Source organism: Phyllostomus hastatus, unplaced genomic scaffold, assembly GCF_019186645.2.
Source record: "Phyllostomus hastatus isolate PE091 unplaced genomic scaffold, TTU_PhHast_1.1 phas_contig_524, whole genome shotgun sequence".
Classification (NCBI taxonomy): domain Eukaryota; kingdom Metazoa; phylum Chordata; class Mammalia; order Chiroptera; family Phyllostomidae; genus Phyllostomus; species Phyllostomus hastatus.
In genome coordinates this window covers 13,272,653-13,299,797 of record NW_025333900.1, presented here as the reverse complement: position 1 = coordinate 13,299,797, position 27,145 = coordinate 13,272,653, and the positions used below count along the sequence as shown (strand labels likewise).

General features: G+C 52.0%; 1 protein-coding gene and 1 long non-coding RNA gene across 4 annotated transcripts in view; one reads left to right on the top strand and one right to left on the bottom strand.

Moving 5' to 3' along the window:
• Window positions 1–588: 588 nt before the first annotated feature.
• BCAR3 (BCAR3 adaptor protein, NSP family member) overlaps window positions 589–27,145 on the bottom strand; it is a 101,925-nt gene continuing 75,368 nt past the window's right edge. For 2 of the 3 annotated variants that reach the window (XM_045847000.1, XM_045847001.1), the window contains 8 exons: window positions 24,979–25,421; window positions 21,687–21,790; window positions 19,934–20,589; window positions 14,827–14,942; window positions 10,346–10,517; window positions 7,547–7,658; window positions 4,365–4,577; window positions 589–1,211 (listed from right to left, as the gene is read on the bottom strand). In XM_045847000.1, coding sequence (XP_045702956.1) covers window positions 1,033–1,211; window positions 4,365–4,577; window positions 7,547–7,658; window positions 10,346–10,517; window positions 14,827–14,942; window positions 19,934–20,589; window positions 21,687–21,790; window positions 24,979–25,421 — 1,995 coding nt within the window. In that variant the 3' untranslated portion in view covers window positions 589–1,032. Of the gene's footprint in view, window positions 1,212–4,364; window positions 4,578–7,546; window positions 7,659–10,345; window positions 10,518–14,826; window positions 14,943–19,933; window positions 20,590–21,686; window positions 21,791–22,573; window positions 22,811–24,978; window positions 25,422–27,145 lie in introns of those variants that run through there. The other variant, XM_045847002.1, reaches the window with a different exon arrangement.
• On the top strand, window positions 25,376–26,839 carry LOC123823942. The gene is made up of 3 exons (XR_006786631.1): window positions 25,376–25,436; window positions 25,579–25,762; window positions 26,518–26,839. It is a non-coding gene; the product is annotated as an uncharacterized LOC123823942 (long non-coding RNA).

Here is a 27,145-nt window from a genome sequence, read left to right as displayed (position 1 = left end):
AGTTTTTTTTGTTTTTTAAGATTAACTGCAATTTGTTTGAGAAAAAGTTGGATATAAAACTATTGTGCATGGTCCCAGAATTACTTAGTAGATAGGAAGAAAAGCATATTTGTGTTTGACAGTTGGTGGCAGAGTGATATAAATTTATTTTAAAACCTTGTATTCCAAATTTTCTATAACAGAAAAAAATTAAGAGGGATACTGATAAACTATAAAGTATCCCCTTTGGAAAGTCCAAAACCTGGAAAACTTATATGAGTCAGCTGGAGGGGAAAAAAAGACAGTCGATTATTTTGAAATAGGTGACGTTATGGCATCATGTGCACCAACACCTGGGCGCTGCTCTCTGCCAAGTGCTGCACGGCAAGCCCCACGGCTAAGCCTAAACCTAGGCCCCCCGGGGCCAGCTGTTCTCCGTGCCACTGCTCACGCCGTCTCCTGACGGGGTGCCATCCATCTGCCACACCAGTACCAGTGATGCTCGTCACTGTCAGGATGTAGTGGCTAGGGAGAGAGTGCCAGAAAGGTCGGCGGTAGAATTACTGTATTATGATGGTGGTTTAATATTAAAGAGACTGGATACAATTGTTTCACAAAAAGATATATTTTCATATGGCTATTTACATTTTTTCATATTTAAAGAATATCATACAACTGATACCTTCGGAAATGTTTCATGCTTTTAAATTCTTTTCTATGTACACTTTCCTGACATGGAATTAAAATTGAAATGGTCAAATCCCTCGGTGATAGAAAGCAACCAGTCAACATAGCTAGGTCTGCTCTTGAATTTGCGGATCAACATTAGCAACAGTTGCCTTAATAATAAATTACTTATTTAAAAATCAGTAGTAATTTTAAACAATTCATAAATAAGTATGCTGTGTGCAATTTACATGTTTAATATCCTGTGGATACTAGAAGCTTGCCTATTGTCAGATTTGCACATTATTACTTTTTCAAATGATAAGCTTTTCCAAAGCAGAAACTGGAGAAGCTTGAAATAACACCCTAAGGTTCTGCAGAAAGCTGTCAAAGCTCCGCTTGCTTTACGGGAGGAGGTTCCAGTTTACGTGAGAGGACAGTCAAAATCTGGTTGAATTTCTCATATCTCTCCGTCTGGTTAACTTGTGCGCCTTTGCTGCCCCATAGCAACCTCATTTGAAATTCAGTCTTGAAGATTTCACTCATTTCTTCATCGGGTTGGAAACCTAGTATATACAAAACAAGACAATGTTTTTTCAGTTCCACCTAGAACAGTGTTGAAAATAGGCTGAAAACTTGTTTGTTTAAAGTAGGATCAAAATGAACTTTCTCAGAGCTTTAGAACATCCCCCAAGGGAAAGCCCAGGCCCTGCTGTGTGCCAGGCGGGCAGAGGCCCCGGGCACCTTCAGGGAAAGGGTAGCAAGCTCCCTGAAGGGATGATAAAATTCACGTGCACAAGCCACTGTGGGTTGCAGTGCTGTGAGGAGTGTTCAAGCACTGTTTGGGTTGTGTGTTTTTTTTTTTTTTTTTACAGCTTTATTGGCATTTCATTTCCATGTCACGATTCACCTATTTCAGCTGCCAGTTGGACTTGCAGTAGTAAGTTTATAGTGCATGACCGTCCAGCGCTAGACAGTTTTCTAGCAACCCTTTGCAGTCAGCCCCGTTCCCACCCCAGACGCCCACCAACCACTGATCTGCTTTTTGTTGCTATTGTTTTACCTTCTATAGAAATTTGATATAGATGGACTTACATAATGTGGACTTTTTTTATTACTGGCTTCTTTCACTTAGTATGGTGTTTTTTAGCTTATTCAATATTGTTGCATGTTATCAAAAAGTCCTTTTTATTGTTGAGTAGTATTCATGGACATAGGACATTTCATTTATCTGTCCACCAACTGGGGGACGCTGGGATTGTTTCGCGTTTCCGAGGACCGCGAATGATGTTGAGTCTCTGTGTGGACATGCGCTCACATTTCTCAGGGAGTGGGACTGCTAGGTCATATGGTGAACACATGTTTACTTTTAAGAAACTGTTAGACTCTTTTCCAAAGTGGCTCTCCCATCTTACATTTTCATCAGTAACATGAAGATTCTGTTTTCTCCACATGCTGCCAACTGTTAGCACTGTCATTCAGGTGGTGTGTGGTGGTATCTCATTATGGCTTAAAGTTACATTTCCCCTGTGACCAGTGCTCTGAATATCTTTTCATGTAGTTATTTGTCGCTCCTATATCCTCTCTGGGGTAGTAGTGTCCTTCAAATCTTTGTCTATTCAAATCTCGTTTGTCTTCCCGTTGAGTTCCAAGAGTTCTTTATATAGTCTAGATATAACTCCTTTATAGATATGTGGGCGGGGCAAAGCAGCTTTACAGTTGTGAGTATGCAAGTTTATTCTTGTATTATTATGTTCCTTGCAGACAGGTGTAAACCTACTTTTGCCCCATCCTGTATGTTTGCCAGATATTTTCTTCTAATCTATTGGTTGCCTTTTAACTTTCTTGACAGTGTCTTTTGAAGAGTAAAATTTTAAATTTTGATTTATCAGTGTTTTCTGTTATGGTTCATGTTTTTGGTATCCTAAAAAGACTGCCTAACCCAAGGGCACAATGAATTCCTCCTGTTTTCTTATGGGATCTTTATACTTACTTTTACTTTACTCATATTTTGGTTCTATGATCTATTTTGGATTATTGTTTATGGTATGAGGTAAAGATTAAGGGTTTTTTGCATAGAATATACAGTTCTAGCACCATTTGCTGAAAGACTATATTTTATCCAATGCATTACCTCAACACTTCTGTCAAAAATCGATGGACAACCATACGTGTGGGCTTGTTTCTCAACTCTCTTTTTTATAAAAGAGAACTATCTGGTCTACCTAAGGCCAAAGATGCTCAGTCAACTCTGTTAGAGAGGGCAACCTCTAGCCAGAGTCGCACAAGCAAGTGGTTCTCATCCTTGATTATTGCTGGAGGAGACTGCTCTGTCATGAACAAACCCCCACTGTCCAGATCACAGGGTCTTGGTAGTTGAGAGGCTTTTAGTTCCTTCTTTCCTGGAACAGCACAATATCTGTGACAGACAACCAGCCTGAAGCCAGAGGACAACTTCCATTCATTCGGTTGATGGGTTTCAAGCCTCTACCCTGGGCTGGGTGCCGGGGGGTGATGGTGAGCAAATCTCTGCCCTTACTGGGTTCACAGTCATTCCCAGCAGTGAGAGCTTGCTAGGTCAGCCTGTGGCAGGATCAGCTGAGAAATACCAGGAGAGATCTTTAAAGTAATTTGCTATAGAACAGCTTAAAGCACATTTTTGGCTTAGGCAACATCCAAAGTGATACATGCATTGGCCCTGCATAAGCAGGCACTGTAATCTCTGGCAAATTATGTGCTTTTACTGTTTGAGTTCTACACTGCTAACCTTGGAGAACTTTGAGGGGGAAAGAATGAAACCTCCAGATGATGCCTATATATGCCACAGACACAGTGCAAACTCTTCAGTCCTGAAATCTGGTTCTGAAGCAAATGCTTGGTTTTAGGATGAAATAATGGGCCTCTCCCACCCCATAGAGTTTTTAACCTTGTGGCTCAAACTGCGGGTCCTTGAAGAATTTTAAAAATTACATAGTGAAGAGGAGAAAGTAATCATCCCTGTTAAGTGCCATAGAAAAGTCCTTGTTTTTGCATTTGCTTCCTAAATGGGCTTTTTGCCTCTCAGCCTTCCGCCCTCCAGACTTCCTCCACCCAGACGCCAGATTCGAAACACCAGTCTGGCCTCGGGATGACGCCCTCCCACGTTTTCCACTGGCCCTTCCTTGGTCCAGCCCCACGTGGAAGGCCCTCCGCCTGTACCCACTCCCTTCCTCAGCCTGGCTGCCCATTCCTTAAGGCACACTTGACCCTAATCCAAACCCAAGTACTTGTGTTTTGTACTTTCCCCCAAGCTCTTCCAGGGTCTTTGCTCGAGTTGGCCCCTTTGATGCAAAGAGCAGGGCTGCGCTCCTCCCAGTGTGACTGAGGAGAAAGGGGCGTGCAGCTAAGTGAGGTCAGACAAAACCCCAGCTCCGCGTGTTGGCCCATCACACTTTCTAATAGTGATTATTAGGGGTTCTAATGGTAGGCAAGCTGACCAAATCTTTTTTGACCTTTCCCTCTGTTTATTCTATACCAATGGCCCAATAGAATACACATAACAACGAGAGAAACAGGATCCTTAAGTCATTTAAGAATTAAGAGGAAGTAGTCAACCATATAGGAAATGGAATTCCCGTGCCCCTGTCTTTCCTCCTGGGCGTTATACTAACTGAGAACACCCACCCACGCTCTCCATTCCTTCATTCCAGTCAGTGTGCAGGGGAGAGCGCAGCTCCTACCTTCCAGGATCCTCTCGGCATTCAGCCGGTAACTGCCGGCAGCCTCTGCCATGAGTCGGGCTGTTGCCAAATGGTTCATCATAATCTCGCAGGTTTCATCATTTTTTTCCCACATGTCCGTTCCTTCAAAAGCGACAGCCTGCCGTTCCATTAAGGTCACGAGAGGCATCAGCAGAGGGACTGATACATTGTTTGGGAGGACACATGTGGACTCTGAAAAACAAGGTAAAATTTTCCATGTCATTTTTTTTTTTTTTTTCAAAGTTAAGCACAGAGAGTTCCAGTTCCAGATGACGATGTAGGAGAATCTTAGACCCACCTCCCGCCATGGACACATTGAATCTTCAGCTAAATATGGAACAACTTCGAGAGAGGCTGGGGCACAATTTCACCATAAACCCCAATCCTGGTGCAGTGACCCACAGTCTGGAGCGAACTCAAACCCTGGAGCTTCCATTTGAGGAGCAAAGGGTTTGAACCCCACCCACACTGGGCACCCCAACTTGTGTCTGAAAGATAAGCCCCCAAAACCAATGGGGCTCAAATCCACGAGACCTACAAGGCTATAATGATCTGATAAACAGCTCTTAAGGGGTTCACATGTTCTAATGCACCTGCCCAAGGATTCTGCGAAAAGGTAGCTGATTGAGAGGTGCTCGGAGGCTTTATGTGAGTGAGCCTGGGGGCGGCAGTCCTCTGATCCAGCACACCCAGCGCCTGCCAGCTGACACGCACCACCTTCACGCTCTCCCTCTGCCTCCTTCTAGCCAGTGGGCGCCATCTTTTCCCTTCTTTTTTTAAATACTGGTTCCCCCCTTTTCTTTTTCTGTGGAAGCCAGCTATGAGCTCTTCCTTGCCTTTGCTCCAGCTCAATGGTATATCCCAGAAAGGAGCTCCTACCCTTGTCTGGCGCTTGGTTTTTGTAGCAGCCACCAGGGGACACCTACATTGCCTGGCTCTGGGGGCCAGTGTGGCTGATGCCCGCAGGCCCCACAGGACTGTAACCAATGGAGAGTTCTTAAACAGCTACTAGGGCACAGTGAGAGGCAACAGTGGCCTATGAGCTTATCATAACTGCAGCCGAGGAGCAGGCTTCTAATTAAACACACATCTAAGGGTGGGCTGTAATCCTTTGCAGAGACCTCAGAGAATGGGCACTATCTTTGTGCTCTCCCCTGCTGTGGTCCAGAGCACCAGCAGCTCCCAGACGAGTGTTTTCCCATGTATCTGGTGCCCCAGTTTTTGTGGCTGCCACCCAGGGATGCCTTAATCACCTGGCTCTGGTGGCCAGGGGGACTTGTGTTCTTGGGTTCCACTGGACTGTAATAATTGGAGAGACGGTTCTTGGCAGGCTCCCCTCTCCCCATTGCCCAGGGCACTGCGATGACAGCGACTGAAACACACGCCATCTGTGTGAGAGAGAGGCCTGTGTGCTCGTCCTGGAGCTTTCGCCTGAGGGACAGTTGCAGGTACGGCACCCGGCTAGGGGCCTTCACAGGAGTTCTCGGGGAGCAGAGGCTGGTGGGCAGCACATCTGCGCCCTCTCTCTGACTCAGTACAGTTCACCAGTTCTTCTAGAAAAGCGCTTACACACTTGTCTAGAGCCTGATTTTGTAACTGTCACGTAGAGGACACCTCCAGATTGCATGGTGGCCAGTGGGATTCATGCATGCCAGAGCATAGGACTATATATAGTTGCATGTATAATTCAAAATGGATTGAAGACTTAAATGCAAGACCCAAGATCATAAAACTCCTAGAAGGAAACACAGGCCATAAGCTCCTCAACATTGGTCTTGGCGATGAGTTTTTGGATGTGACACCGAAAGCAAAAATAAACAAGTGGGACGATATCAAACTAGAAAGATGCTGCACAGCAAAGGGAACCATCGATGAAATGAAAAGTCGACCTACAGAATGAGAGGGAATGTTTGCAAATCATGTGTCTGATGAGGGACTGATGTCCATAATATGTATATAAACAACTCAGAGAACTCAATAGCAAAAAACCCAAAACAGACAAAAGAGAAAAAACCCCACAGAGGACCAAACAGACATACAGATGATCGACAGATACGTGAAAAGATGCTCAATGTCACCCATCACTGGGGAAAAGCCAGTTAAAACCACAAGAGGTACCACCTCACTTGTTAGAATGGCTAGGATAAAAATGTAAGAAGTGTTGCTGAGGAAATGGGGAAAAAAGAGCCTTTTGCACTGTTGCTAGGAAGGCAAATTGGTGCAGTCACTATGGAAAATAGTCTGGGGGTTTCTCAAAAAATTAAAGATAGAACCACCATATGATCCAGCAATTCCACTTCTGGGTGTGTATCCAAAGAAAACAAGAAACAGTAGCTCAACAAGACACGTGCGGCCCCCGTGTTCACGGCAGCATTGTTTACAACGGCCGAGACACGGGAACAACCTGGGTGAGCGTCAGTAGAGGCATGGGTAAGGATGGTGTGGTGTGTACTACAACGGAACGTTATTTAACCATGAGAAAGAATGACATCCACCACCTGTGACAACGTGGATTGTGAGGGTGTCACACTAAGTGAAATAAGTCACACAGTCACATGTGCTCTCACTTATATGTACAACCCAGAAAAACAAAACAAAACAAAAAAACCCTGAGCCTGTGGCAGCAGAGAATAGGTTGGTGGTTGTCTGAGGCGGAGGGTGGATGACCTGGGTGAAGGGGTCAAAAGGTACAAATTTACGGTCATAAAATGAGCATGGGAACTAGAATCAGTATTACTGTATGGCACATTTGAAAGTAAGTAGATCTTGAAGGTGTCATCACAAAAACATTTCTGTGGCTGTGGTGACAGATGTTAACTGGACTCACGGTTGTGGTCATTTTGCAGTATGTACCAATATTGAACCATGACATTGTACCCCTGAAACTAATACAAGGTTATGTTAACTATACCTTAATTTTAAAAAGATAAAGACAGAACGAAGTGACCGGTGGCCCGAGTCTTGTTTCAGCAACGGCAGACCTCCTCCGTGCGATGCTGGAGTCAGATAGAAACCTTGACTGACGCATCGACAATCCTGCAGATAACTCACTCAGGGACACATAACACGCCCTGCTGAACGCTTTGGTCAAACCAGCAGAACAGATACGACCCATTGGTCTTACAGCCGCCCAGGGGGCAGCCACCACGCCCTGCGCTCACCTCTGCCTTCGTGCAAGACCCTGCTGAACGGCTTCAGCTGCTTCTCGTAGAGGATGGCGCTCTGGGTGTGCTGGCGCCGCAGCGCGGTCCATGTCTTTTCTAACCTCGTGATCTGGAAGAGAGAAAGGTGTTACCATTTTGGAAAGGGCCATTTTAAAAAATAACCTCTTGGTTTAAGCTGTGGCATAGATGACAGAGGCACATGGTAAACAAGTCAGCAGGTGACTTTAGTCGGCTTCACTCTGAGGCCCCTTGTGGTGCGGCTCCGCTCACCAGTTTCCTGCGCGTGCGCCGGTGTGCGCAGGCACTGCTGGAAAATGAATAGATGCATGTCACCCTCCACATATTCTTTGTCCCTTGCTTGGAGGTCATTTCACATGCATATATACAAAACAGCATAGAACACCTTATTTTGTTACACGTCTGCATAATATTCCATTTTTTGTATAAACCATACTTTAGCCAGTCTCCCATAGATGGAGGTTTCCAACCTGATTTTCTACCACAAAAGTATCTTGTAAAGATACTGCAAATGTAGACATGTGTGAAAGTGTCTGGAGGATCAATTTCCAGAAGTGGAGCTGCGGGGTCAGAGTACACTTGTTTGCATCTGGAGGGGAGCTGCCAGCCGGCTTCCTCAGAGGCTACACCGATGAGAGGGTGTGAGGACGTGAGGTGCAGCAGGTCACTGTCCCCGTGGGTAGTGACGTCTGCGACACACTGGAGCGCCCGGGCCACGTGATGCCACCACTGGTTCCCTTACACTTCTGGGATAACGCAGTCAACACCAGCACGCGCCGCCGACTCTGACTGCCCTAAGATGACTGGCCGCCGGCGCACACCCTGCCACCAGCAAACCTCAGTGTACGAAGTTTTCTACATGAAACAAGGGAGGGAGGGCACTAATAATATTTAGGGAACGAGAGCCAACTCAGGTATTTGAGGAATTCCATTTAATCCTCGCAATATCCTATGAAGCAGGTATTCTGGCCTCATTTTGCAGATCAGAAAACAGAAGAGATTAGGTAACTTGCTCAAGGTTTCACCGCTGGTAAAGGGCAGAGCTGAGATTCATTTCCAAGGCCTCTGAGAGCTCCCATGTGCTCTGTGTGAAAGGGGAGAAGGATCAGCACCCACAGATTTTCTGGGAAGGGAAGACTGTAGGCTGGTCTGCCTCTGGCCACCCACATGCCGCCCTCTCTCCTCACATTCCCACATTCTCCCCCCCCCACCCACCCTCAAGCATCCCCTTCTGAAAGAAGCCCTTGTCTCTCAGCTAAGCCCATACCCTGCTGGGTGCAGGTTTGGATGGCGACACACAGAGATGACAGGAGTTCTCTGGGGTTTTCCCCGGGCCTACCACTTCCCTCCCCCAGCAGTGCTCTGGCTCACCCGGGGCCCTGAATACCACGGAGGACTAGGAGGACTTCCTCTCACTGCTGAGGTGCTGGGGGTGGGGGGGGGGAGGAGGAGGAGTGCCTGAGGCTGCTGGAGGGGAGGGGGCCACCTACAAAGCCATGTTACCTCGCTCCAGGATAAGTCCCTGATGGCTGAGTGTGAAGTCATGGACAACCACCAGCTAAAGCCACAAAACCTCCCCTTTACCACGCGGCGAGAGAGCTTTGGGCGGGAAGACTGTACACATGGCTTAGCTTGTTGGCTCAGCCCTCAAAATTATATGCAGGTTTGGATAACAGCAAATAAATCTGATGGAAACTAACAACACTTGAATGAAAAATTAGAACTGATATTACAGAAGTCAGTATATCGTGAAAATATGGCTGAGTTTGCTTATTCCCAATTTTAGCCCTACTAAATTCCAGTGCACCTAAAGAATTTTGTAAACTCTTGGAATACTACATTATAATAGGAATTGACAGCCCCCTCCCCAAATGTTCCTGGTGAGGGAATTAAGTTGTTTGGCTTCTTGTTTTTAAGGTGGCCTTGCTCTAATCCAAGGAAATCATGTTTCTAACATGCCCTGCAGGACACGTGACGGTAGCTCTCCTCCCTGGTGGCAAAGCCGGATTTCCAGCGAGTCCCTGGCAGGATTTCCAGGACAATCTGTGGCTATGAAACAGCCAAGCGAGATGACCAGCGGTTCAGGTTACTCTTTGCAGGTTGGGCTGCAATGCAAGTCCTGTCCACCCCTGGGGCTTGGCAGGCCGGAAGTGGGGAAGCCGGATCTGAGCACGCGGGACCACAGGACCGCATTCTTCTCTGAGGCCCGCTTGATTTCAAATGCAGGTTTTCAGTTCTGACACTCATCCCCAAAACAGCCTCTCACAGCAGATTAAAGTGCCCGATTTCAGAAACTCTCACTAAGGGGTTATATGTCAGGTGGTTCAGAAATGTGAATTTTTTAATAAGAGAGGGTGTTTTAGGTAACCTGAGGAGCATTCTTTGAGATAAACCACTCTAGGGATTCTCGGATATAAGCTCCCAAATGGCTGCCCACGCACCTGGTGACTCAGATGGAAGCAGTCTCATACAACACGCCTGCCCCAGACACATCACCCCAGTTGGTTCTTCAGGGACACTGTTCTTGAGGATGAGTCTTATTGCACCTCAAAGAGAAAGCGTGGGCTGTTGGCAATTACCCTCTGTTTTTAAGTACAGCCAAAGTACTTAGGACACTACTCTTGGTTGATTAGTCAAAGCAGCTTTTGTTCAGATCCAATTTACCTTTTGGGAGTGACAAAGATCATCTGTGACTGGCTATGCATGGACTCGCAGACCACTCTGCAGAAGTGCGGTGTGCACGGTCTGCAGGCCTGCACCAGGCCGGTGGAAATTTACCTGCGGCATTTCCAGAGCTTTCATGATGGCCGAGAACGAATAGAGGTCCCCCATGGAGTCTTTCAGTTCCACAGCCACCTGGATGATCCGATTGAGGGTGGCTGCTCGGTCCTCCAAGGTACCCGTGCAGCCCAGGATGTCCACGGCGATGCCGATGGCCATGGTGCTGTGTCTGAGAGGGAGGAGACCAGTGGTCAGGCCCAGGGCCAACGGGACTAGCAGGGAATGAAACCAAACCAGCTGGGAGAAGGGCTGGCTTTGCACCATGTGCTGCTCTCGCCTGAGATGTGCGGGTAGCTCAGTTTGGCTGCCGATTTCAACACAGGCCACGCCCACCAGGACTGCCGCAGGACCAGACAGGGCCTCAGAAGCTGCACTTTGTGGAGGCATAAAGGACAGATGCCCCGGGATAGCGCATTGCTCAGGACTGGACCTGGGGGCATGAAGAGGGCCCTCCTCAGGCGAAGTCATCTGGCTCCTTGTACCTTTGGTCATAAGAGGTCCAAGGAGCCACCAGGTCCCCCCAACACCCTGGGGAATCCTTCCTCGGGTGGGCCCTGGCCCTCCTCCACTGAGCTCCCTGCACTGGGGAATGGAAGGGACAGAAGGATGAAAGAATATGCTTGATCCAGAAAGACACAAGGGTGTCAAAACCAAGAAAGGGGCAAAGAGCCAGGGATGGAGTGTCTGCAGCTCTGGTTAAGGGCCAGAAGGTGAATGGGGACGTGGGCAAAGACTGAACAGCAGACTGGCAGGATGTCCCCGTGAGGTCGGACTCGAATAACACAGAAATCTTGTTTGTATCTGCCTACAGTCCTCCCTTTTCTCCACACAGGTCGACCTTGCAGACCCAGAGCAGGAAGTGTGTGACCTCCTGTCGACATGGCATTGGGACCAGCACGAATGGGGTTGCAGGGCGGCCTCCTTCGCGGCGGCGGGGGGGAGGGGGGGGGGCAGGCAGCATGGCCTGCCATCACTTCCCTCCCTCCGAAAATCAGGGCTGCGGAGTGGATGCGCTGGGCCACACTGGCCCCACCACACTTTGCCCAGGCTGCGAGACCAGTGCTGGAGGAGAAGCCCCAGTTTGTAGTGTGGTTACTAAAAGACATGTCTTTGAATCTCTGGGGCTACATGGTCCTAAAAGTTCAAAGCTGAGGATGCCACTCCATGGCCGTGCTTGTCTCTGTGCCCACGGGTGTGGTTTCTCTCTCTCACTCTCCTTGAGATGTCCAACCTAAGAAAAAGTCTTAGAAAAGTTTACTTGAGCCAAACTAACAGCAATTGCCAGGAAGCAAAATCTCAGTGGATTGAGCAAATGCTCCAGAGAATGGCAGTTTTGCAGCTTATTTTATACATGAGAATCAAAGGACGAGACATAAGAGGGGTCATGCGGAGTCCACAGGTGGCAGGTCAGGGAGGCTGGAGGAGGCGGAGCGGGGCGATCTTCGACGTCAGACACAAAGCAGAGCGGAGAGACACACACATGTTCTGCGTGGTGGGGACAGGACAGTTAACATCTGCGGTGCGGAGCTGGTGTGTGGGCCACAGGACAACACTGTGGTCTCCTGCTCTGGTGCAGCGGTTGTGCCTTTGTGGGGTCCGAAAGAAAATGACTCTGGCATTTCAAAGGTGTGTCACATTAGAAGCACAGAAACAACAGACAGTATCAAAGTTAAAGACTGACCTTTGCCAGGGAAGCTACAGGCCGAGGACAGGGCTACTCACCAGGACTTGCGTTTAGCGAGGAATCTGTGTGTTCAGACCCTCTGTGTGGTCACTCTCCTCCTCTGAGTGTGTGAGGCCCGCCACGCAGGCCTGCCCTGAGCTTGTCAGCGTTGGCTGCGGCCCCCTTCTCGTACACACTCCAATGCCTCGGAGTGTGTTTGTACACGTGTGGGGTGGGCAAAGGAAGGTTCACAGTTGTGAGTATGCAAAACACAGTTTGTTCTTGTATTATTATTTATTAATCACTGTATTGTTTTCCATACGAACAGCTGTAAACCCGCCTTTGCCTGCCCTGTACGCATGTGTGCCACTCACTTGCTATGTGACCTTGGGCTGCTCCCTGGCAGCCCCCTCCTCGGCTTCTTCGTCTGTGAAATGGGAACGGGGGTAGCTGTGAGAGAGGGACCGTGTGTGGGTGTGAAAATGACTGCCGTGCCTGGCGCTGGCAGGCACCTAGCAAGTAGGCTTGTTAGAACAGTGACCTCTAAGGGCGCATCGTCCCCTCTCTACCGTGTACCTTTCTGCCCATTTGTCTCTGTCCTTTATCTCCTTCCCAATTTCTTGTCTGTCTTAATGAACGGATTTGAACATAGCCTTAAAGTCTATTTTTATCATCTGTGGTTTATTGAGGGGCTTTGTTACCTGTTTGCAAAGTGTCAAGATTGAGCTGAACATTTTAGATGTAATTTTTGACTAATAGTAAACTAACGTCCTGTGTTGCATTCCGTCTCTTTTTTATTCAGTGTTTTTTTCCCCTATGTTTTAACAGCCCTTAGTAAAAAACATATTTTTTACCTCCTTAAGGCCTGGCCATATACCAATGGTTAATTGGGTAACTCTGTCTATTCATTCAACTGACATTTGCTGCCGCCTCCTGCGTACACCACCGTGGGGAAGACACCCTGCCTGGACGTCTGTCACAGAAGCGCCGGTGGTTGGCAGCAGGGGGCATTGCTTGTTACACTCAGTAGGCTTGGAATGGGTGAGGTGGTAAATTAAAAAATAAAGGGTGAATTTGTATTTGATTCTGAAACACAGGAAGATGATGTTATTTAGCCTTTTAAGACCGCTACACCCTTGACCTTTATTTAAACACATGGTAATGGAGAAAAACACTCCCCAGACTTGAGCAGGAAGACACACAGGTCAGCCCGGCCAGGAAACCAGCCGACGAGCGGGACCCCAGGCAAGCGGGCCATCCAAAGGCAGAGGAAATGGACGCAGACGAGAGTGGACGTCTGAAAATAGCCCGGAGAGAAGCGCTAACCCCGCCAACCCCAGTCTGGGCCCCCTGTCCTACACACCTAGTGAAATTGATAAAACAAGGCCTGGAACTTGGGATTTTTCAGAGTGAAGTGAACCACATGAGAAACGGGGAAGTTGGTGGCACAGCTCATCTCTGTTGAAACAGTGACCACTGGGCCCGGATGACAGAGGACAAGTTAGAAGACCTGAGAAGCCAGGCCCCTGGGCGTGGGGACGGAAGAGGACACCTGGAGAGAGAGAGGCTAGAATCTGGAAAAGTCTGATCAGGAAAAGTTGAAAAATACAGAAGGTAGACCCACAACTGCCCAAAGGCACTCAACAACAAGGCTGCCCGAACAGTCAGTACGGGCCACTCCCCGGGCCCCTGCCTCCCGGAGGTCTTCCCCCGGGCCTTCCGTGTTTCCTGTGGGTGCGTCTGCGGCTGCAAAGCCCAGGCCACAGCGGCATTCCAGCCGCTCTGTCTGCCAGGCAAGCCTGGAAGCAGCCGTGTTGATCCCCAGGCTACTTGAAAAGCAGTGTTTACTTTCTAGGGGCTGACATCCTCGGAGCACACTGTCCACCGGCCACACCTGGCATTTACCCTTAAACTAGTAAACAGTAAAATAAAACATGTCATTCCTCAGCAGCCACATGTGGCCAGTGGCTGCCATAACGAGATGAGAACAGCTCAGCCACCGCAGAAACCTGCCCCGACGGGGCTGAGACCTAGCCCACCCTGACGGGGCTGAGACCTAGCCCACCGGGGAGAGCCACGGGCGGCGGGGGGGAGGGAGGGGGGCGGCGGCGCTCAGGGCCCAGACTCCGAGGCATCGCTGCCCTCTTCTCACAAAAAGCCAGGACCCTGGCTGCCCATTAACACCGCGTGCGTGTCATGGCGACAGGGAGTTGACTGGAGAAAACAGAAAGCCACAGGACAGCCTTGCCATACTCAACTATCTTTTTTTGTGTCAGAAAGGTCAACTTCTATGGTAATAAGATAATCAAGTCTAGCATTTCTTTTCTTAAAAATGTGCCTTGCTATTTCTGCCTCTCTAATTTCTTAACCTGAAGCATTCCTGTGTATGTGTTTCAGTGGGAGTCAGGGCCCTGGCTTTTCATGACAAGAGGCAGTGAGACTTCAGAGGCTGGCAGAAGAGGGTCCGAGTGCCATCATCCTCTGACCTCTGACCCCCACTTGTCCACCCCTCAAAGAAAACATTCAGACTCTGTTCTTCCCAGCCTTTCTCACGAACTCCCACTCAGCTCCTAAAGCAGCCTGGAGCAGGGACAGGAACATGGTCTTTGTTCCCTGACTTCCTCTGTGCTGTCTCTTTGTACATCTCCAGGAATTCTCTGGCGAAGGCTTCTGGGGAAAGTTGGCCCAGGCCACACATCCTCGAGGGCCGTGGCCCCGGTGTGGTGGAGCCGGGCCCCTCTCTCCTCTGAAACCTGCTGCTCTGAGAGCCAGGGAGGAATTCAAGGGGCCAGAAGCAGAGGACAGCACGGCTCACCTTTCAATTATGTCCAGACGCAGCTGGTGGCCATAAGGCAAGGTAATGAGTTCCAGCCCTGAGCTCACGCCCATGTTCTTCCTCATCTCGTCAGAGACTTCCAGAATCCTGGTGACCTGTTAAGAACACAAGTTGACATGCACTGAATCAGGAGTGGGCATGGGAAAGGAAACACACTGAGTGGGAGCAGCGTGGACGTACTTCCTGCAGTCCTTTTTGAGCAGCAGCATCTGAAAAGACAGTTTTTATATGTGATTTGGAGGGTTTTAATGCACATACTGGAATATAAAATCTGGGAGGAAAGCACCTAAACTGGTCTGCAGAGTCTGCAAATTTGGTGTTTCTGCCCAGCCAGAGATGGCGCAGTTCCCGGTGCTCCCGACCGACCGAGGCTGGGTCCTAATGCGACGTTCTGCTGCGGGCAGCCGGGCCGCACGCCTGGCCCGCCCCTGCCCTGGAACAGCGGACTCGGGTCCAAGCGCCCCCCTGCTGCGTGCTTCGCCGCTCCTGTTCTCACTTAGCGGCAGGGCTGGCTGCTATTACCCATAATTACACCTCTCCGGGGCTCAGTAAACGCACCACACGTCTGGAAACCATTAGAAACGTGTATAGAGATTTGAAATCCGAGGTCTCAAACACACTCCTTTCTTCCCTCGAGGGTTTTCCTTAAGGAAAATCTTCGTCTGTCCCAGCGTGTAATCACAGTTTATCGGAACCAGGTATTTGCTGGCCATTTATAGTTATTACCTGTTACCTTAAAATGTTGCAACGGCGTCAACGCGTCTCTGAAACGGGACTCGCGGTGCCTCGGTGCCCCCACATTGTAACAATGCGGCCTGCAGACGCCGCCCCCGAGCCTGGGCGCACAGCAGGCTGGGGGCAAGTCCGCGCCTCCATCTGTGGAGTTGCCCTGAACACAATTATCCTGGTCATGTGAACAGCCCAGATGTTTTCATAATGGATTCCAAAAAACATCTGGATGTTTAGCTGATGTTATTAACCCCGACCCTTCTGTGGCTGAGCAAGGATCTGCTGTCAGCCCTGGGGAAACAAGCCTGTGGGAGTTAGCTATTCAGGAGTGGATCCCAAAATTGGATGCAGAACTCACACCATGCTCTCCAAGCCTCAGTTTCCCCTGCTCTAACACAACTGCTGAGTTTACCTTTCTCAAGGACTTGGCAAAGGACCAAATGAGCTTAAAACCCCAATGAACTATCTGAAAATACAGCCTGCTGAATCATCGATCATGTCGAAGGGTGAGGAATTCTGGCCCAAACTCTGGAAAGACATTTACGCCTTGACCATGAAAATGGAGCCCAGATGCGCACCCCACCACCTGCGGGCACAGACTCTGCTTGCCTGTTTAGACTGCTGCCCTGGTGGAGGCTCCAAACCCAGCACACCTGTGGGCGTCCTCCAACCCACGCACACTCTGCGTAGCAAGATCCAAAGGCTCGTCATGAATTCGGTTTTGTTCTGGAAGCACTAGCATCCAGAGCAACCCCTGCTCTGACAGAGAAGCTTCTAATCTATTTTCCTCCAAAGTCAGCATCCAATTCTCCAGTCACTCTCCTGGGTTCTACCAGAAAATACCGATACCTGCTTGCCCTACGGCTGAGCTCTGGGACCGGTGGCCCTGTGCTCGCACTGCAGCGCCTGGATCAGGTGTCCTGGGAAACACCCAGGGCCGTGCAGTGCACCGACACAGAGAGGGACGCACATTTCTAGAGCGTTTGCCAAGAACCGGACCAGCTGGGCGACACCCGTGCCCACGAGGAGGCATGCCAGCCTCCCTCTGCTCTTCAGACCTTAGCGGCCTGGTTCCGCGGGCTCCTCCGACTCTGCGTGACCCTCGGCCTGCTGCTTCCAGCCTGCTCTTGACTACAGGCCCTCACTTCCAGCCAGGGGGTCACTCACTACCCAGGGGGCCCTGACGGGGGCAGTGGGGGCGGGCATGGCCTGCCCTCCTCCCAGCTGCCAAGCGACCTTCTAAACCACAGGGAGGTCGCCTGGCTCAGCCCACTGCCTCTGTTGCCCTCAGCAGAAGATGGACTAGCACTGTGTCCTTACAGGCCTGTCTCCCTCACTGACCGGCAACATGCTTTGAAGACAGCAACTGGGAATGAGCCCAGAAGTAGAGACTCAGAAACATGGAAGACCTACCAGCACCCCCGCCCCACCCTACCTCCACTGCCTGCACAGAGCGAATCTTCCGTAAGCCAAACCCTCCCCACCATGGCTTTTGACACCTGAATTTCTGCATGTGTGTGTTGTCTGCGACCTGGAAGATGCTTTTGCATTCTTCATCCGGCCAACCCCTATTCAGCCTTCAAAACCCATCCCAGACATCCCCACCCTGAATCCCTGGCTGCCCTGTGTTCAGGATCCTGCCTCAGAGGCCCCACAGCTCCAGAGCCTTCCCCCACAGAGCATTTCCCACCTGGGTGGCGGTCCGAATGCCTCTATCACTGTCCCTCCCCATCGCCCCCCACCGTGACCCGGCCTGGCCCGCAGCAGATACTCAATCAAGGCTGACTACAAAGCACTATCGACACTTACTTAGCCTCATCCTGGGCCAGGCATTCTATGGAGGGTGGGTGGTATTATTCTCCTCCTTTTATGGGTGGGGAGAGAAAGACTGGGACAGGCAAGGAGAGGCAGGATTAGATTCAGGCAGTTCATCCCCAGAGGCCAAGCCCCTAACTGCAGGCCCTCACTTCCAGCCACTGCAAAGATGGGGGGTGGGGGGGGGGTGGGGGGTGGGGGGGGGGTGGGGGGGGGGGGGAGGAGTGAGGCCAGGAGGTTGGAAGTGGGTGGGAGTGGGGCTCAGTTTTGCCCGCAATTCTGCTGGCCTTTCTGGGTGCCAGCCGTGGGCTCTGTGCACTGTGTGGGAACCAGCACTCGGGCCTCAGGTATTGCCCAGTGCGTCCTGAGCTTTGGGGTTGCCCTGTCTAGCTGCCGCTGCGTGTGGCGGGGGTCACCCAGCCCTTGCCTGATCTCCCTCTCGGGGTCACGGATTGCGCCCGCTTTGCTGGCAGAGCCCGGCAGTCAGTGGTTCCAGGAAGAGGGGGAGGAAATGGTGTGGACTCAGGAGGGGGAAGGAAGACTGAACGTCCCTGCCCTGGGGGACAGGCAGGCAGGCTCCTGCTCTGGTCTCTGCCTCGGGGGCTCTGTCTTCTAGGGGTGCTGGAGGCAGAGGGGGCAGTGCAGCCTCACCAGGAGGTGCAACACAGAGGGACACAGAGCAAGGATGAAGGTAGGCTGCACATTCCTTCTGTTGGGAAGAGACTCGGAATCTAGCCTCTCAGCTGCCAAGGTAGTGAGAAGGTTCTAGACCCTCCTGCAGAGTGCTCGGGCATCTCACCTCCCCGCTCACTTGCCAAGCCCTGCCTGAGGCCACAAGGAAGAAGGATCCACTTCCTCTGGGGAGTCAGGCTGTTCTGCCAGCCTTGGGGGACCCAGACCCATGCCTCCCCAAGGAGCCTCCTTTAAGGCGCACGCAGAAGGCGCGCCAGGCTCCTGCCTGTTGGTGCGGCTCTGCTCTCAGATGCAGGCCCAGTGTTGCTTCCTAGAACAGGAACCCCACATCCTCTCACTGCCCAAACAGGTTTAGCTTGCTTTAAAGTGAGTAAGAATTTCATGGGACAAGTTATCTGACCACTGGTGAGCACTGCCCAAGGACACTCAGCCAACCATGCGAACAGCCCTGTGCTTCCTGAGCAGCCCTGCCCCTGCTGTCTCCTGGGGCCCCTCCCCCTCCCCCCACGCACACCCCCCCCCCCTCCCAGGCCTGGCCGTGAGGTCAACTGAGTGATCCCTCAGTCCTGTTTTCAGGAAGGGGTTCGTTACCCCAAAACAGCCAGCAACTGCCTACCATTCCTCAAGGCTGTTTGGGGGCCCCCCTGCCCGCCAGGTGCTCCCTCAGTCGCTTGGGAACGCCCTGGGGAAGGGGCTGCTCGAAGACGTTGGCGATTAGTTTTGGTGAAGCCCGTTCCTGAGATAAGCCCTGACCATTGCAGCTACTTGACCTCACTGAGCTGCACACGGAAAAGGGCCTTAAATCCCACACAGACCGGGGACCTGTGGCTCAAACACAGGGATCGGTCTCCTGATACCGAGGAGCAGGCTGAGCACCCCTCAGCCTGAGACGCCTGCTTCCTAGAAACATCTCTGCAGAATGGGGCTGCCTTGGGGCCACCTCTGAACAACGGACACCCGAAGCTACAGCAATACTTCCAAAAACATGATGGTGATGTGGACATACATTTACTCAGTCACCCGGGAAGACAGTCCTGTCGTGTGAGAGGAAACGCCAGGGTCTGGAGCAGCGTGCGGACCGGGTGTGGTCTCCGCGGGAACGGCCAGACCTGCACGTGCGCCCTCACACGCCTCTGCTCGCGGGGCAGGTGTCAGCCCGGCTGTTGCCCTGACACTGGCTTTTGCGTGACTGTAACTTTTTTCTCTTAATCTGTATTTATAATTTTTCTCAATTATATTTTATAATTATACTTTAAAAAATATAACTGTGTTTTACAATTTTTCTACATTGAATGAGCATTATTTATTAAAAAAATCAAGGTAACTTTCAAATGCTTATTATCCTAAAGACCATTTCAGTAACAATAAATATGTAATGTGTGCGTGTGTATAATGAAATAAAAGCAACCAAGGCTGTGTTTCTCCAGACACTACATTTTCATCTACAATCTGTTTTCCTTTGGACTTGACTGCACCAGCTCTGGCAGACTGGAGGCCGGGGGAGACGGGGGAGAACTTAAACGTCAGCACCAGCCGGGAGGAGGACTCCGCAGCTGCTCCAGCTGCCAGCAGGGGCCGGGGCGGGGGAAGGAGGGGGGCCCCCTGGCAGCAGCCCGCCACCCCTCTGTCCAAGGTGAAGTTTACAAGCTTCCCACCTGGGCGAAGGTCATCCTGGCCTGTGGTTCCTACCCCTTTAGATAAATCCCCACGCTGGGGTTACTTTCAGCCTTTTCTTGTGAGCAGAGCACTTAAAGGGTATGGCAAAGCCCAGTGCAGACAGATCCCCCCTTCCAAACTTTCGAAACCCAGGACGAAATTCCAACATTCCGCCCACCCAGGGCAGTCCTACCTTGCAGTCCACACTCAGCATGTGCTGGGCGATGACCTTGGGGTCGTGGCTGGTGAACAGTTCCTTCGCACGCTTCAGCATCGCTGTCTCCAGGGGCTTGTTCTCAGGGGGGAGGAGCTTCGACTCAAAGTCGTTGGGCCTGAACGAGGAGGTGGTCTCCAGGAGGGGCCTCACAAACTCACCCCCGCTGTCCTGCCCCCTGTCTGTCTCCGCTGCCGCCGGTGGCTCCTGAGCCCTTGCCCTGTCATCTTCGTCAAGAATTAAGTAGTTGGTGCCCGAGTTCCGGGGACCTGCTGTCCCATTCTGCTTGGCTGTCAGCAGCTCCACGTAGCTGTCCTGGGCGCCAAGGGGCAGCCTTGCTCCCCCGTCACAGCCCGGGGCACAGGCTGGGTTCAGTTCACAGTAGTTGGCCTCCGAGTTGAGCCAGGGGGATGGAGATGGGGGCGCCTTGAGGAGGGGCGCCTTGCAGGGCTTGGGGGGCGGCTTGGGGCACAGCTGGCTGTCCGAGCCCCGCAGTGCCTCCCCTGCCCTGGCGTCCGAGGACACCCTCCGAACCACTGCTGGGCTCAGGGTGGGCTCGCTGCCTGTCCTGAAAACGGGCGAGTTTGGGCAGGGGCCTGCATCCGCGCCTGAGGACTGAGGGGGCATCTTACAGCCTGTAGAGGATAAGAGACGGTCAGAAAAAAGCTCCACCGGGCGCAGAACAAACAAAACTAACAAACTCAAGTGACAGCGCCCCAGCCCTCAATTCATGCCATTGGGCATGGGCGTCCACCTCCCGAAGGTGACGCGGCGTGACCGTGCCATGCCCAGTCCAAAGAAGTCTGGGCCCTAGGCCATCGTGAGAACCCAGCTGGCCCAACCCCACAGTCTGGGGGGAATTTAAGTCCCAGTGACCGCTGACAGCTAGGCTGCAGTGTCATTTTATGGTCGCAGAAGGGTAGGGCAGTCAGAGCAGGAAAATAGACGGGGTCCGGAGAGCAGTGAGTCATTCTGAAACACGTCTTTAGCCACACAGCATGAAGGGCTCTGAGTCACTGTCAAAGTCAGGGTGGATCCCAGTTGGCTTTAAGGGACAGTCAGAGAGCCACACGCTGGGGAGGGCGGGGGGGGGGGGGAGGGGGGGGGCGCACTGCGATGGCCCACAGAGCAGCAGTGTGAGGGGCTTAGGAAAGCCGCCCTGTGGTCCCAAGGAAGGTCAGTTGTAAAAATAACGCAACACATCCCATGGCTGCTGACAGAACTACTGGCTCGGTTCACCACTTCCCACACCCCTCACCCTCCTGGCTGTGGGACGAGAACGGAGAGGAAGAGGGGTCTCCGGACAGCTGCTCTGCCGGGAGCCCCAGGATTGGCACCCACCCTCCGTCCTGGGAGCAAGACTGAGGGCTGGGCTCACGTCACAAAGACCACCAGTTAGTGGCAGGGCGTGGAATCAGAAAATCTGAGCTCAAATGCGGGCTTAACCACTTACCTGATAGATGCCTCTGGACAAGGTGCTTAACCTCTGTGCCTCAGTCTCCTCAGCCTCGAAAAGGCAATAGTCAGGCTCACCTTGAAAACTGCTATGAGGCTTTAAGGCTGGCGCACATAAAGCATCCAGCCCAGTGATCCACATCTGGGTGTGGTCCTGCACACCTCCTGCAGGCACGGAGCCTTGTGTCTTTCTCAAATTAGGTGAGCAGAGAAAACAGCCTGAAGGAAATCAGGGTAACACTGTCCCCCTCCTCCCCCCAAATTCCCAGTGACCTACCGATGGGCAGGTAGCTCTCCGACTGGTGGGCTTTGAGGGACAAGGCTCGTCGGTCCTGCATGTGATCCAGGCAGGCTGGCTGGCTGCCGCTCTTCTCTTTATTTCTGAAGCAAAAGGCAAGCGGGGCAGAAACCTATCATTAAACCACAAAACCTTTAGGCAACATCGCGGAAAGATCGCTCAGACGAAAGTGCCACTGCACACTCTAACCGTCCGGGAATGCCTGCTGGTGGAGCACATTTCTCATGAAGGTGGGTAATCCACGAATGGGCCTCCGGCTCCCTCCCTGAGCCCTCACGGCCAATCCAGCTAGGTCCTGGGAAGCCTCCTCGGGGCCCTTCCAACCAGATGATCAAAGCAGGATAAAGGTTTCAAATGCCTTGGAAAAATCTGACGAACCGGATGGAACGTGTCCTTTTAACAGAGCCTGAAGTTATTTACAGACCCAGGAGGAATGACTTGTTTAAATATGTGCAATTCCGTGGTGACATAAGTGTCACAGTTAGTTCCCACGTCCGTGCAAACCTCAGGTGCCCCAAATAATCCACAGGATCCCTGGGGCAACTGTCACTGCACTGGGGACCCCGCGGCCAGCCTCACTCCTGCTGAGCTGGGCACAGGGAGGAGCGTGGGCGCCCGTGGGCACCGAGCGGCGGCTGGGAGCGCAGAGCACAGCCACCAGGGCCAGGGCGGAACACAACTTGCGGTACAATTAGCTAGCATTCCGTTGTCCTTTGCCCATTCAGACTGGGGATTTCTCTAATTAGTGCGGAGGAAGAGAATCTCTCTTTTGCTAAAAAGAAAGCACTGTACCAGGCAAGTTGTAATGAACTTTAATCGGCCCTCCCACAAGCTTATGTTACAGAAATCACAAAGTTTTTTCCTACCTTTGCAAGCACCAAAGAAAAAAAAAACAATCCAAAGGGGGGGAAAAACCCCACCCTGAACTCCCAGCCGCAGAGAAATTCCAGCAACCCCTCAGAGATAAGTGAGGGCAGAGGGCAAATTCCAAAAGGCAATGGCTTCGGAAAAGTGATACTTAAGCAGCGATCACCAGGAGCAGCGGGACTGCACTGGCCAGAGCACCAGCCTGGAATGCAACCTGGCGGACTACACACACCTTTGCCCAGGCCGGCTGCCCGCCAGCCAACCAGCAGGTCCGAAGACAGGGAGGGTGCAGGAGCCAAGGAAGCGGGGGAGGTGGGCAGGGCGTGGGGCTGCTGACGTGGGGCCTGCCCCACCCCCACGCGCAGACACTGCTGGGCCTGCTGCCTGTGCCCGGAGGTGACAGGTGAAGGCTCGGGGAGCTCTGCTTTCAAAGGGCAATCGGAAGAGGTGCTCTGTTGGGCCTGTCTCGTTCCTTAGGGGCTTTCTCAGTTTTTCTTTTGAATCTGACCTTTAAAAAAACAATTGTATTTTAAATCTGGGACTCAGAAGGCAGACCAGCAGGCCTTCCTCCCAGCACCACGCCCAGCGGGGCTCAGTGTGTTGTTGACCAGTACACTCCGGCCCTGTTCACAGTGACTCCCTGTTCAGCTGGGCAGCCAACCTCCACTCCCAAAGGAAACAGGAGAAAAGGGTACCTACCCCTTTAATATTTTAAGGGATCTCAAGCCCACCCAGTTTTATTACTGCGTAAAGGAGAATTTCTAAATACCTTAGATAAAAGTTCTTCCTCTCTTCCTGCAGTTGCGCTCAGTCTCACATTCTACTGGCTTCCAGAAGTAAGAATTACTACATTATGATGATTAACATTTACCTGGCACCTACTAGGTGCCAACGATGTCTAAGCACTTTGCCCGGCATGACTCGTTTAGCCCTCACAAGCCCCGTCTTTCCACATGAAGGGAGCCCCCCCGCCCCCCCCCCCCTTGCAGGCCCGCAGCTCGCCCAGATTGGCCAGCTGAGCAGGGGACCAGCGCTCGAGTCCAGGTGGGTGCAGGCCGCAGCCAGCTGCAGACTCCCTGCAGCTTCCTAGTAGTGCTGCCGTAATATCTTTTACTCGGAATCATGTATGTTACTTCTGAAGTTTTGTATTCTAGAAATGGCTGTTTATGACATTGCCTTCTGGTCCAGGAAGAAAATCCATAAGTGGAATAAAATACGTTGGCTTAAGTGTGTAAGCTTAGCCGGAGAAGAGAGCTGTGTAAGTGAGGGGTGGGGGCGATCTTTGCCGCCCACCAGGCCTGCCTCTTCCTCCTCTCCCTGCACGGTTTGGATTCTGTGCACAACACGCACCAGGAATCTCAGCCGCGCCCGGACAACGGGTCCTTACACACACAGGGCACTGAGGGTCAGTGGCAGGGTGCCTCCATCCAGGGCCCGGTGCTCTGCACTCTTCTCTCCCATCCCCCAAGGTTCAGACCGCAGCCCGGGCTCTTGACGTCTGCTGTCTTAGCAATCTCACCCCTTCCCACTGACTCGGCCACCCTTTCCGTGTGGACCAGGCCTTAATCTACGCCTGCAGGCCCAGCCCCCTCCTGACACCGCCCCCCCCCAACTCTGTGGCTGCACACTGGCGCTCAGCGGACACACAGTCCTATCTCAGATGGAGCACTGGTTTTCCCGCCAGAGCCCACCTGCTCTGGCCCCTCCGGCGGTAGCCGACTGTCCTCCCCCCAACCTTACCCACACGCAGAAGGATCCCGGGAAGCCTGGTGCCTGTACCACCTGCCTCTCCCTCTACTCCACCCACACAGCCTGACCCTCTACCACTCACTAACCTGGTCTTCCAGCTCTCCTCTCTCCCTGCCCCTCTTGCACACCGCTGTCTAGTTCATTCTTAGGACATCTCCTTCACGTGTTGAGTTTTTGAGACTCCCTCAAACCCCTGAGCCTGGGACTATGGTCCCGTGATCTGGCCAGGGCCCCTCTAAGCCTACCTGCCCCTTCCAGGGACCCTTTGCTCCAGACCCACTATTAACTCGCTCCAAGCAACTCTTGCCCCTTTCTAGCTCTACCCTCATGCTCAGGCTGAGCCCCTCCAGAACACCCCCTTTGCAGTGACTATCCGAATTTGCCCTAGCCTTCAGACCAGCAGCACTCCTGCCTCCTTCATAAAAACCGCTCCTGGCCAACCCCCTTCCTCGGCAACCGCGTCATTTATTTTTGGCACCAACTCAGTTGGGAACAGATCATGCACTGCCTTGTGACAGCTATTCCAGTCACACTTGGCATCATATTAACATCTGTAATTGTTCCTGTCCCAGGGTGAGCTCCTCGTCTGCCCAACTAAGGACACGTTCAGAGTGCCCCTCACGTCCCGACGCCACCCGAACAGGCCCTGACCCACCTGAGGAGGTTTCCTCTGGGCAAGCTCAGCTCTCGGGCCTGGACGCTGCCCGTGGTGAGGCTCAGCCTCTTGGCCACGTCTGGCCTTCCCTCCACGAGGCTGCCCTCCCGGGCCCGGCCGGGGGAGGTGCCATAGCGCTCCTCCAGACACCGCAGGGGCATCGTCCGGTTGATGGGCTGGAAGATGATGGCTCCGCTCTGCTGGGAGATGGGCCGGCGATTGCCCACGTAGCAGCGCACCAGGCCGGGGATGGAGTCGAAGCTCTCCATCTCAAACTGGTACTGCACGCGGCTGTAGACCTCGCTGAGCCGAAGGACCGTCCGGTGGATCTTGAAGTGCTGAGCAAGGTTCTTCCACTGACAGGTCAGAACAAAGTTTCCGGGGCTGGACAGAGAGTCTCGAACCAGGAAGTCGCCGTCTCGCTGCACGAGGTTTTCTGCCACCTGGGGGACGAAATGGTGAGTGAGGAGGGGGAAAGGCAAGCTGACACTGCTTTCAAAAGCTGCATTCCTCCTTCACTTTTTGGCCAGTGGAAGACAACACCGTTTTGTCTTTGCTTCCTCAATTGGCTCTTGGCTTATTCAAATGTCTAATTCTTAGAAGACCCATTCAGTCACTGAAGTACTACTTGCTGACCACCTACGATGTGCCCAGTGCTGTCACAGGCACTGGGTGCACAGCCGTGAGTGGAGCCCAGCGCGGTGGAGCTCCTGCTGCGGGGGAGTGAACGAGCCACTGGGAAGGCACGTGATGTGGCGGAGTGAAGGGGAAAGTAACCCGGGAGGTAAGGAGTGCATGGGGGAGGGGTCGATCAGGGATGCGTGGTCAGGAGGGTGTCATGAGGTGACATTTACGCACACCTGATGAAGACGAGAAAATTCGCGTCTGGCGGGTCTGACCTCTGTGCCAATGATCCTGAGCACACTGACTCCTCGCCGGAGGGCCAGCACCCCTCATTCCACCGAGTCGGTGGGAGCACTACACCCTTGCACAATCACATATGCAAAGCACTAGCTCAGTGGCACACACTAGTTGCTCAAAAATGGTTAACTGTGAGGATGCTGATGTTTCTAGAAAAAGGAGAACTGTGGTTCTCCAATGCACTGTGGTGTGGCGTGGCCACTCCAGGAGCCAGACTGCCTGGGTCGGCTCTGGCCCTGCCGTGGGACGCTGCACAAGCTGCAGACTTGCTCTGGGGCTCAGTCCCAGGGCCTGCGAAGTGGGACAGTGTCAGCTGCAGAGCAGCTCCGCAGACGTGAAAGGGGTGAAGCATCAGTGACAACTGTCACTGTTGCTGCAGTGTCCAGTTACACAGACTGCAGTGATGTCTCGCTGGACAGTTTCACGCATGGCAAGTGGAAAACAAACTTTACCACCACGAGGAGAAGGATGGAAGTGACAGTCACACATTGTATAAACTTTGACAATTTTTCTAGGCCATTCCAACATTTGATCAGTTATCTTAGAATAGAATGCTACCATGGTTACTTTAAAATTGCATCTTTGCCTTAAAAATGGTTTGTTTTTTTTTTCACACAGAAATTCCATTTCTTGGACTTGAGCCTGAGGAAATAATTGTAGTTGTGAACACAGAGTTATTGTGGAGGAGGCTGGCCCGAGTGCCCGTGAACCTCGGTGCGTGTGCACGGCGGCGCACACACGGTGCAGAAGAAGAACACGCCACAGCTGGAGACACCTCCCAGGGCACGCCACCAAGTGGGGAGAGCGGGCTACCACCCAGTGTACCGCGTGACCTTGCACTTGGTTTAGAAAAGTCTGGGAGGATTGATATCACACTGTTCACAGGGGTTTCCTCCAGGATGGAGAATTGTGGGTAAGAGTGTAATTTTCTTCCTTTTTTGCTGCCTGTATTTTGTACGATCAAATTTAAACTAAAAAAAGAGAACCAACTAAGGATTGTTTCTTCGATAGTGCTGAGAAGTCTGCTGCGTTAAAAACAATCCACGGCCTGTGCGCTCCCCCTCACCCCCACCCGCCCCTCCCCTGGCACGCGGCCCTGGGTGACAGCCTGGCCAGATCAGGTTATACAAGAGCCCAAGGAAAATGCTGCACTTTAATTCTGTTCTTATTTTATCTTTCAATTTCTATATTATTAAACAAACAAAAAAACCCTGTCCATAGCAATCACGCAAGCAGTGCTCTCACA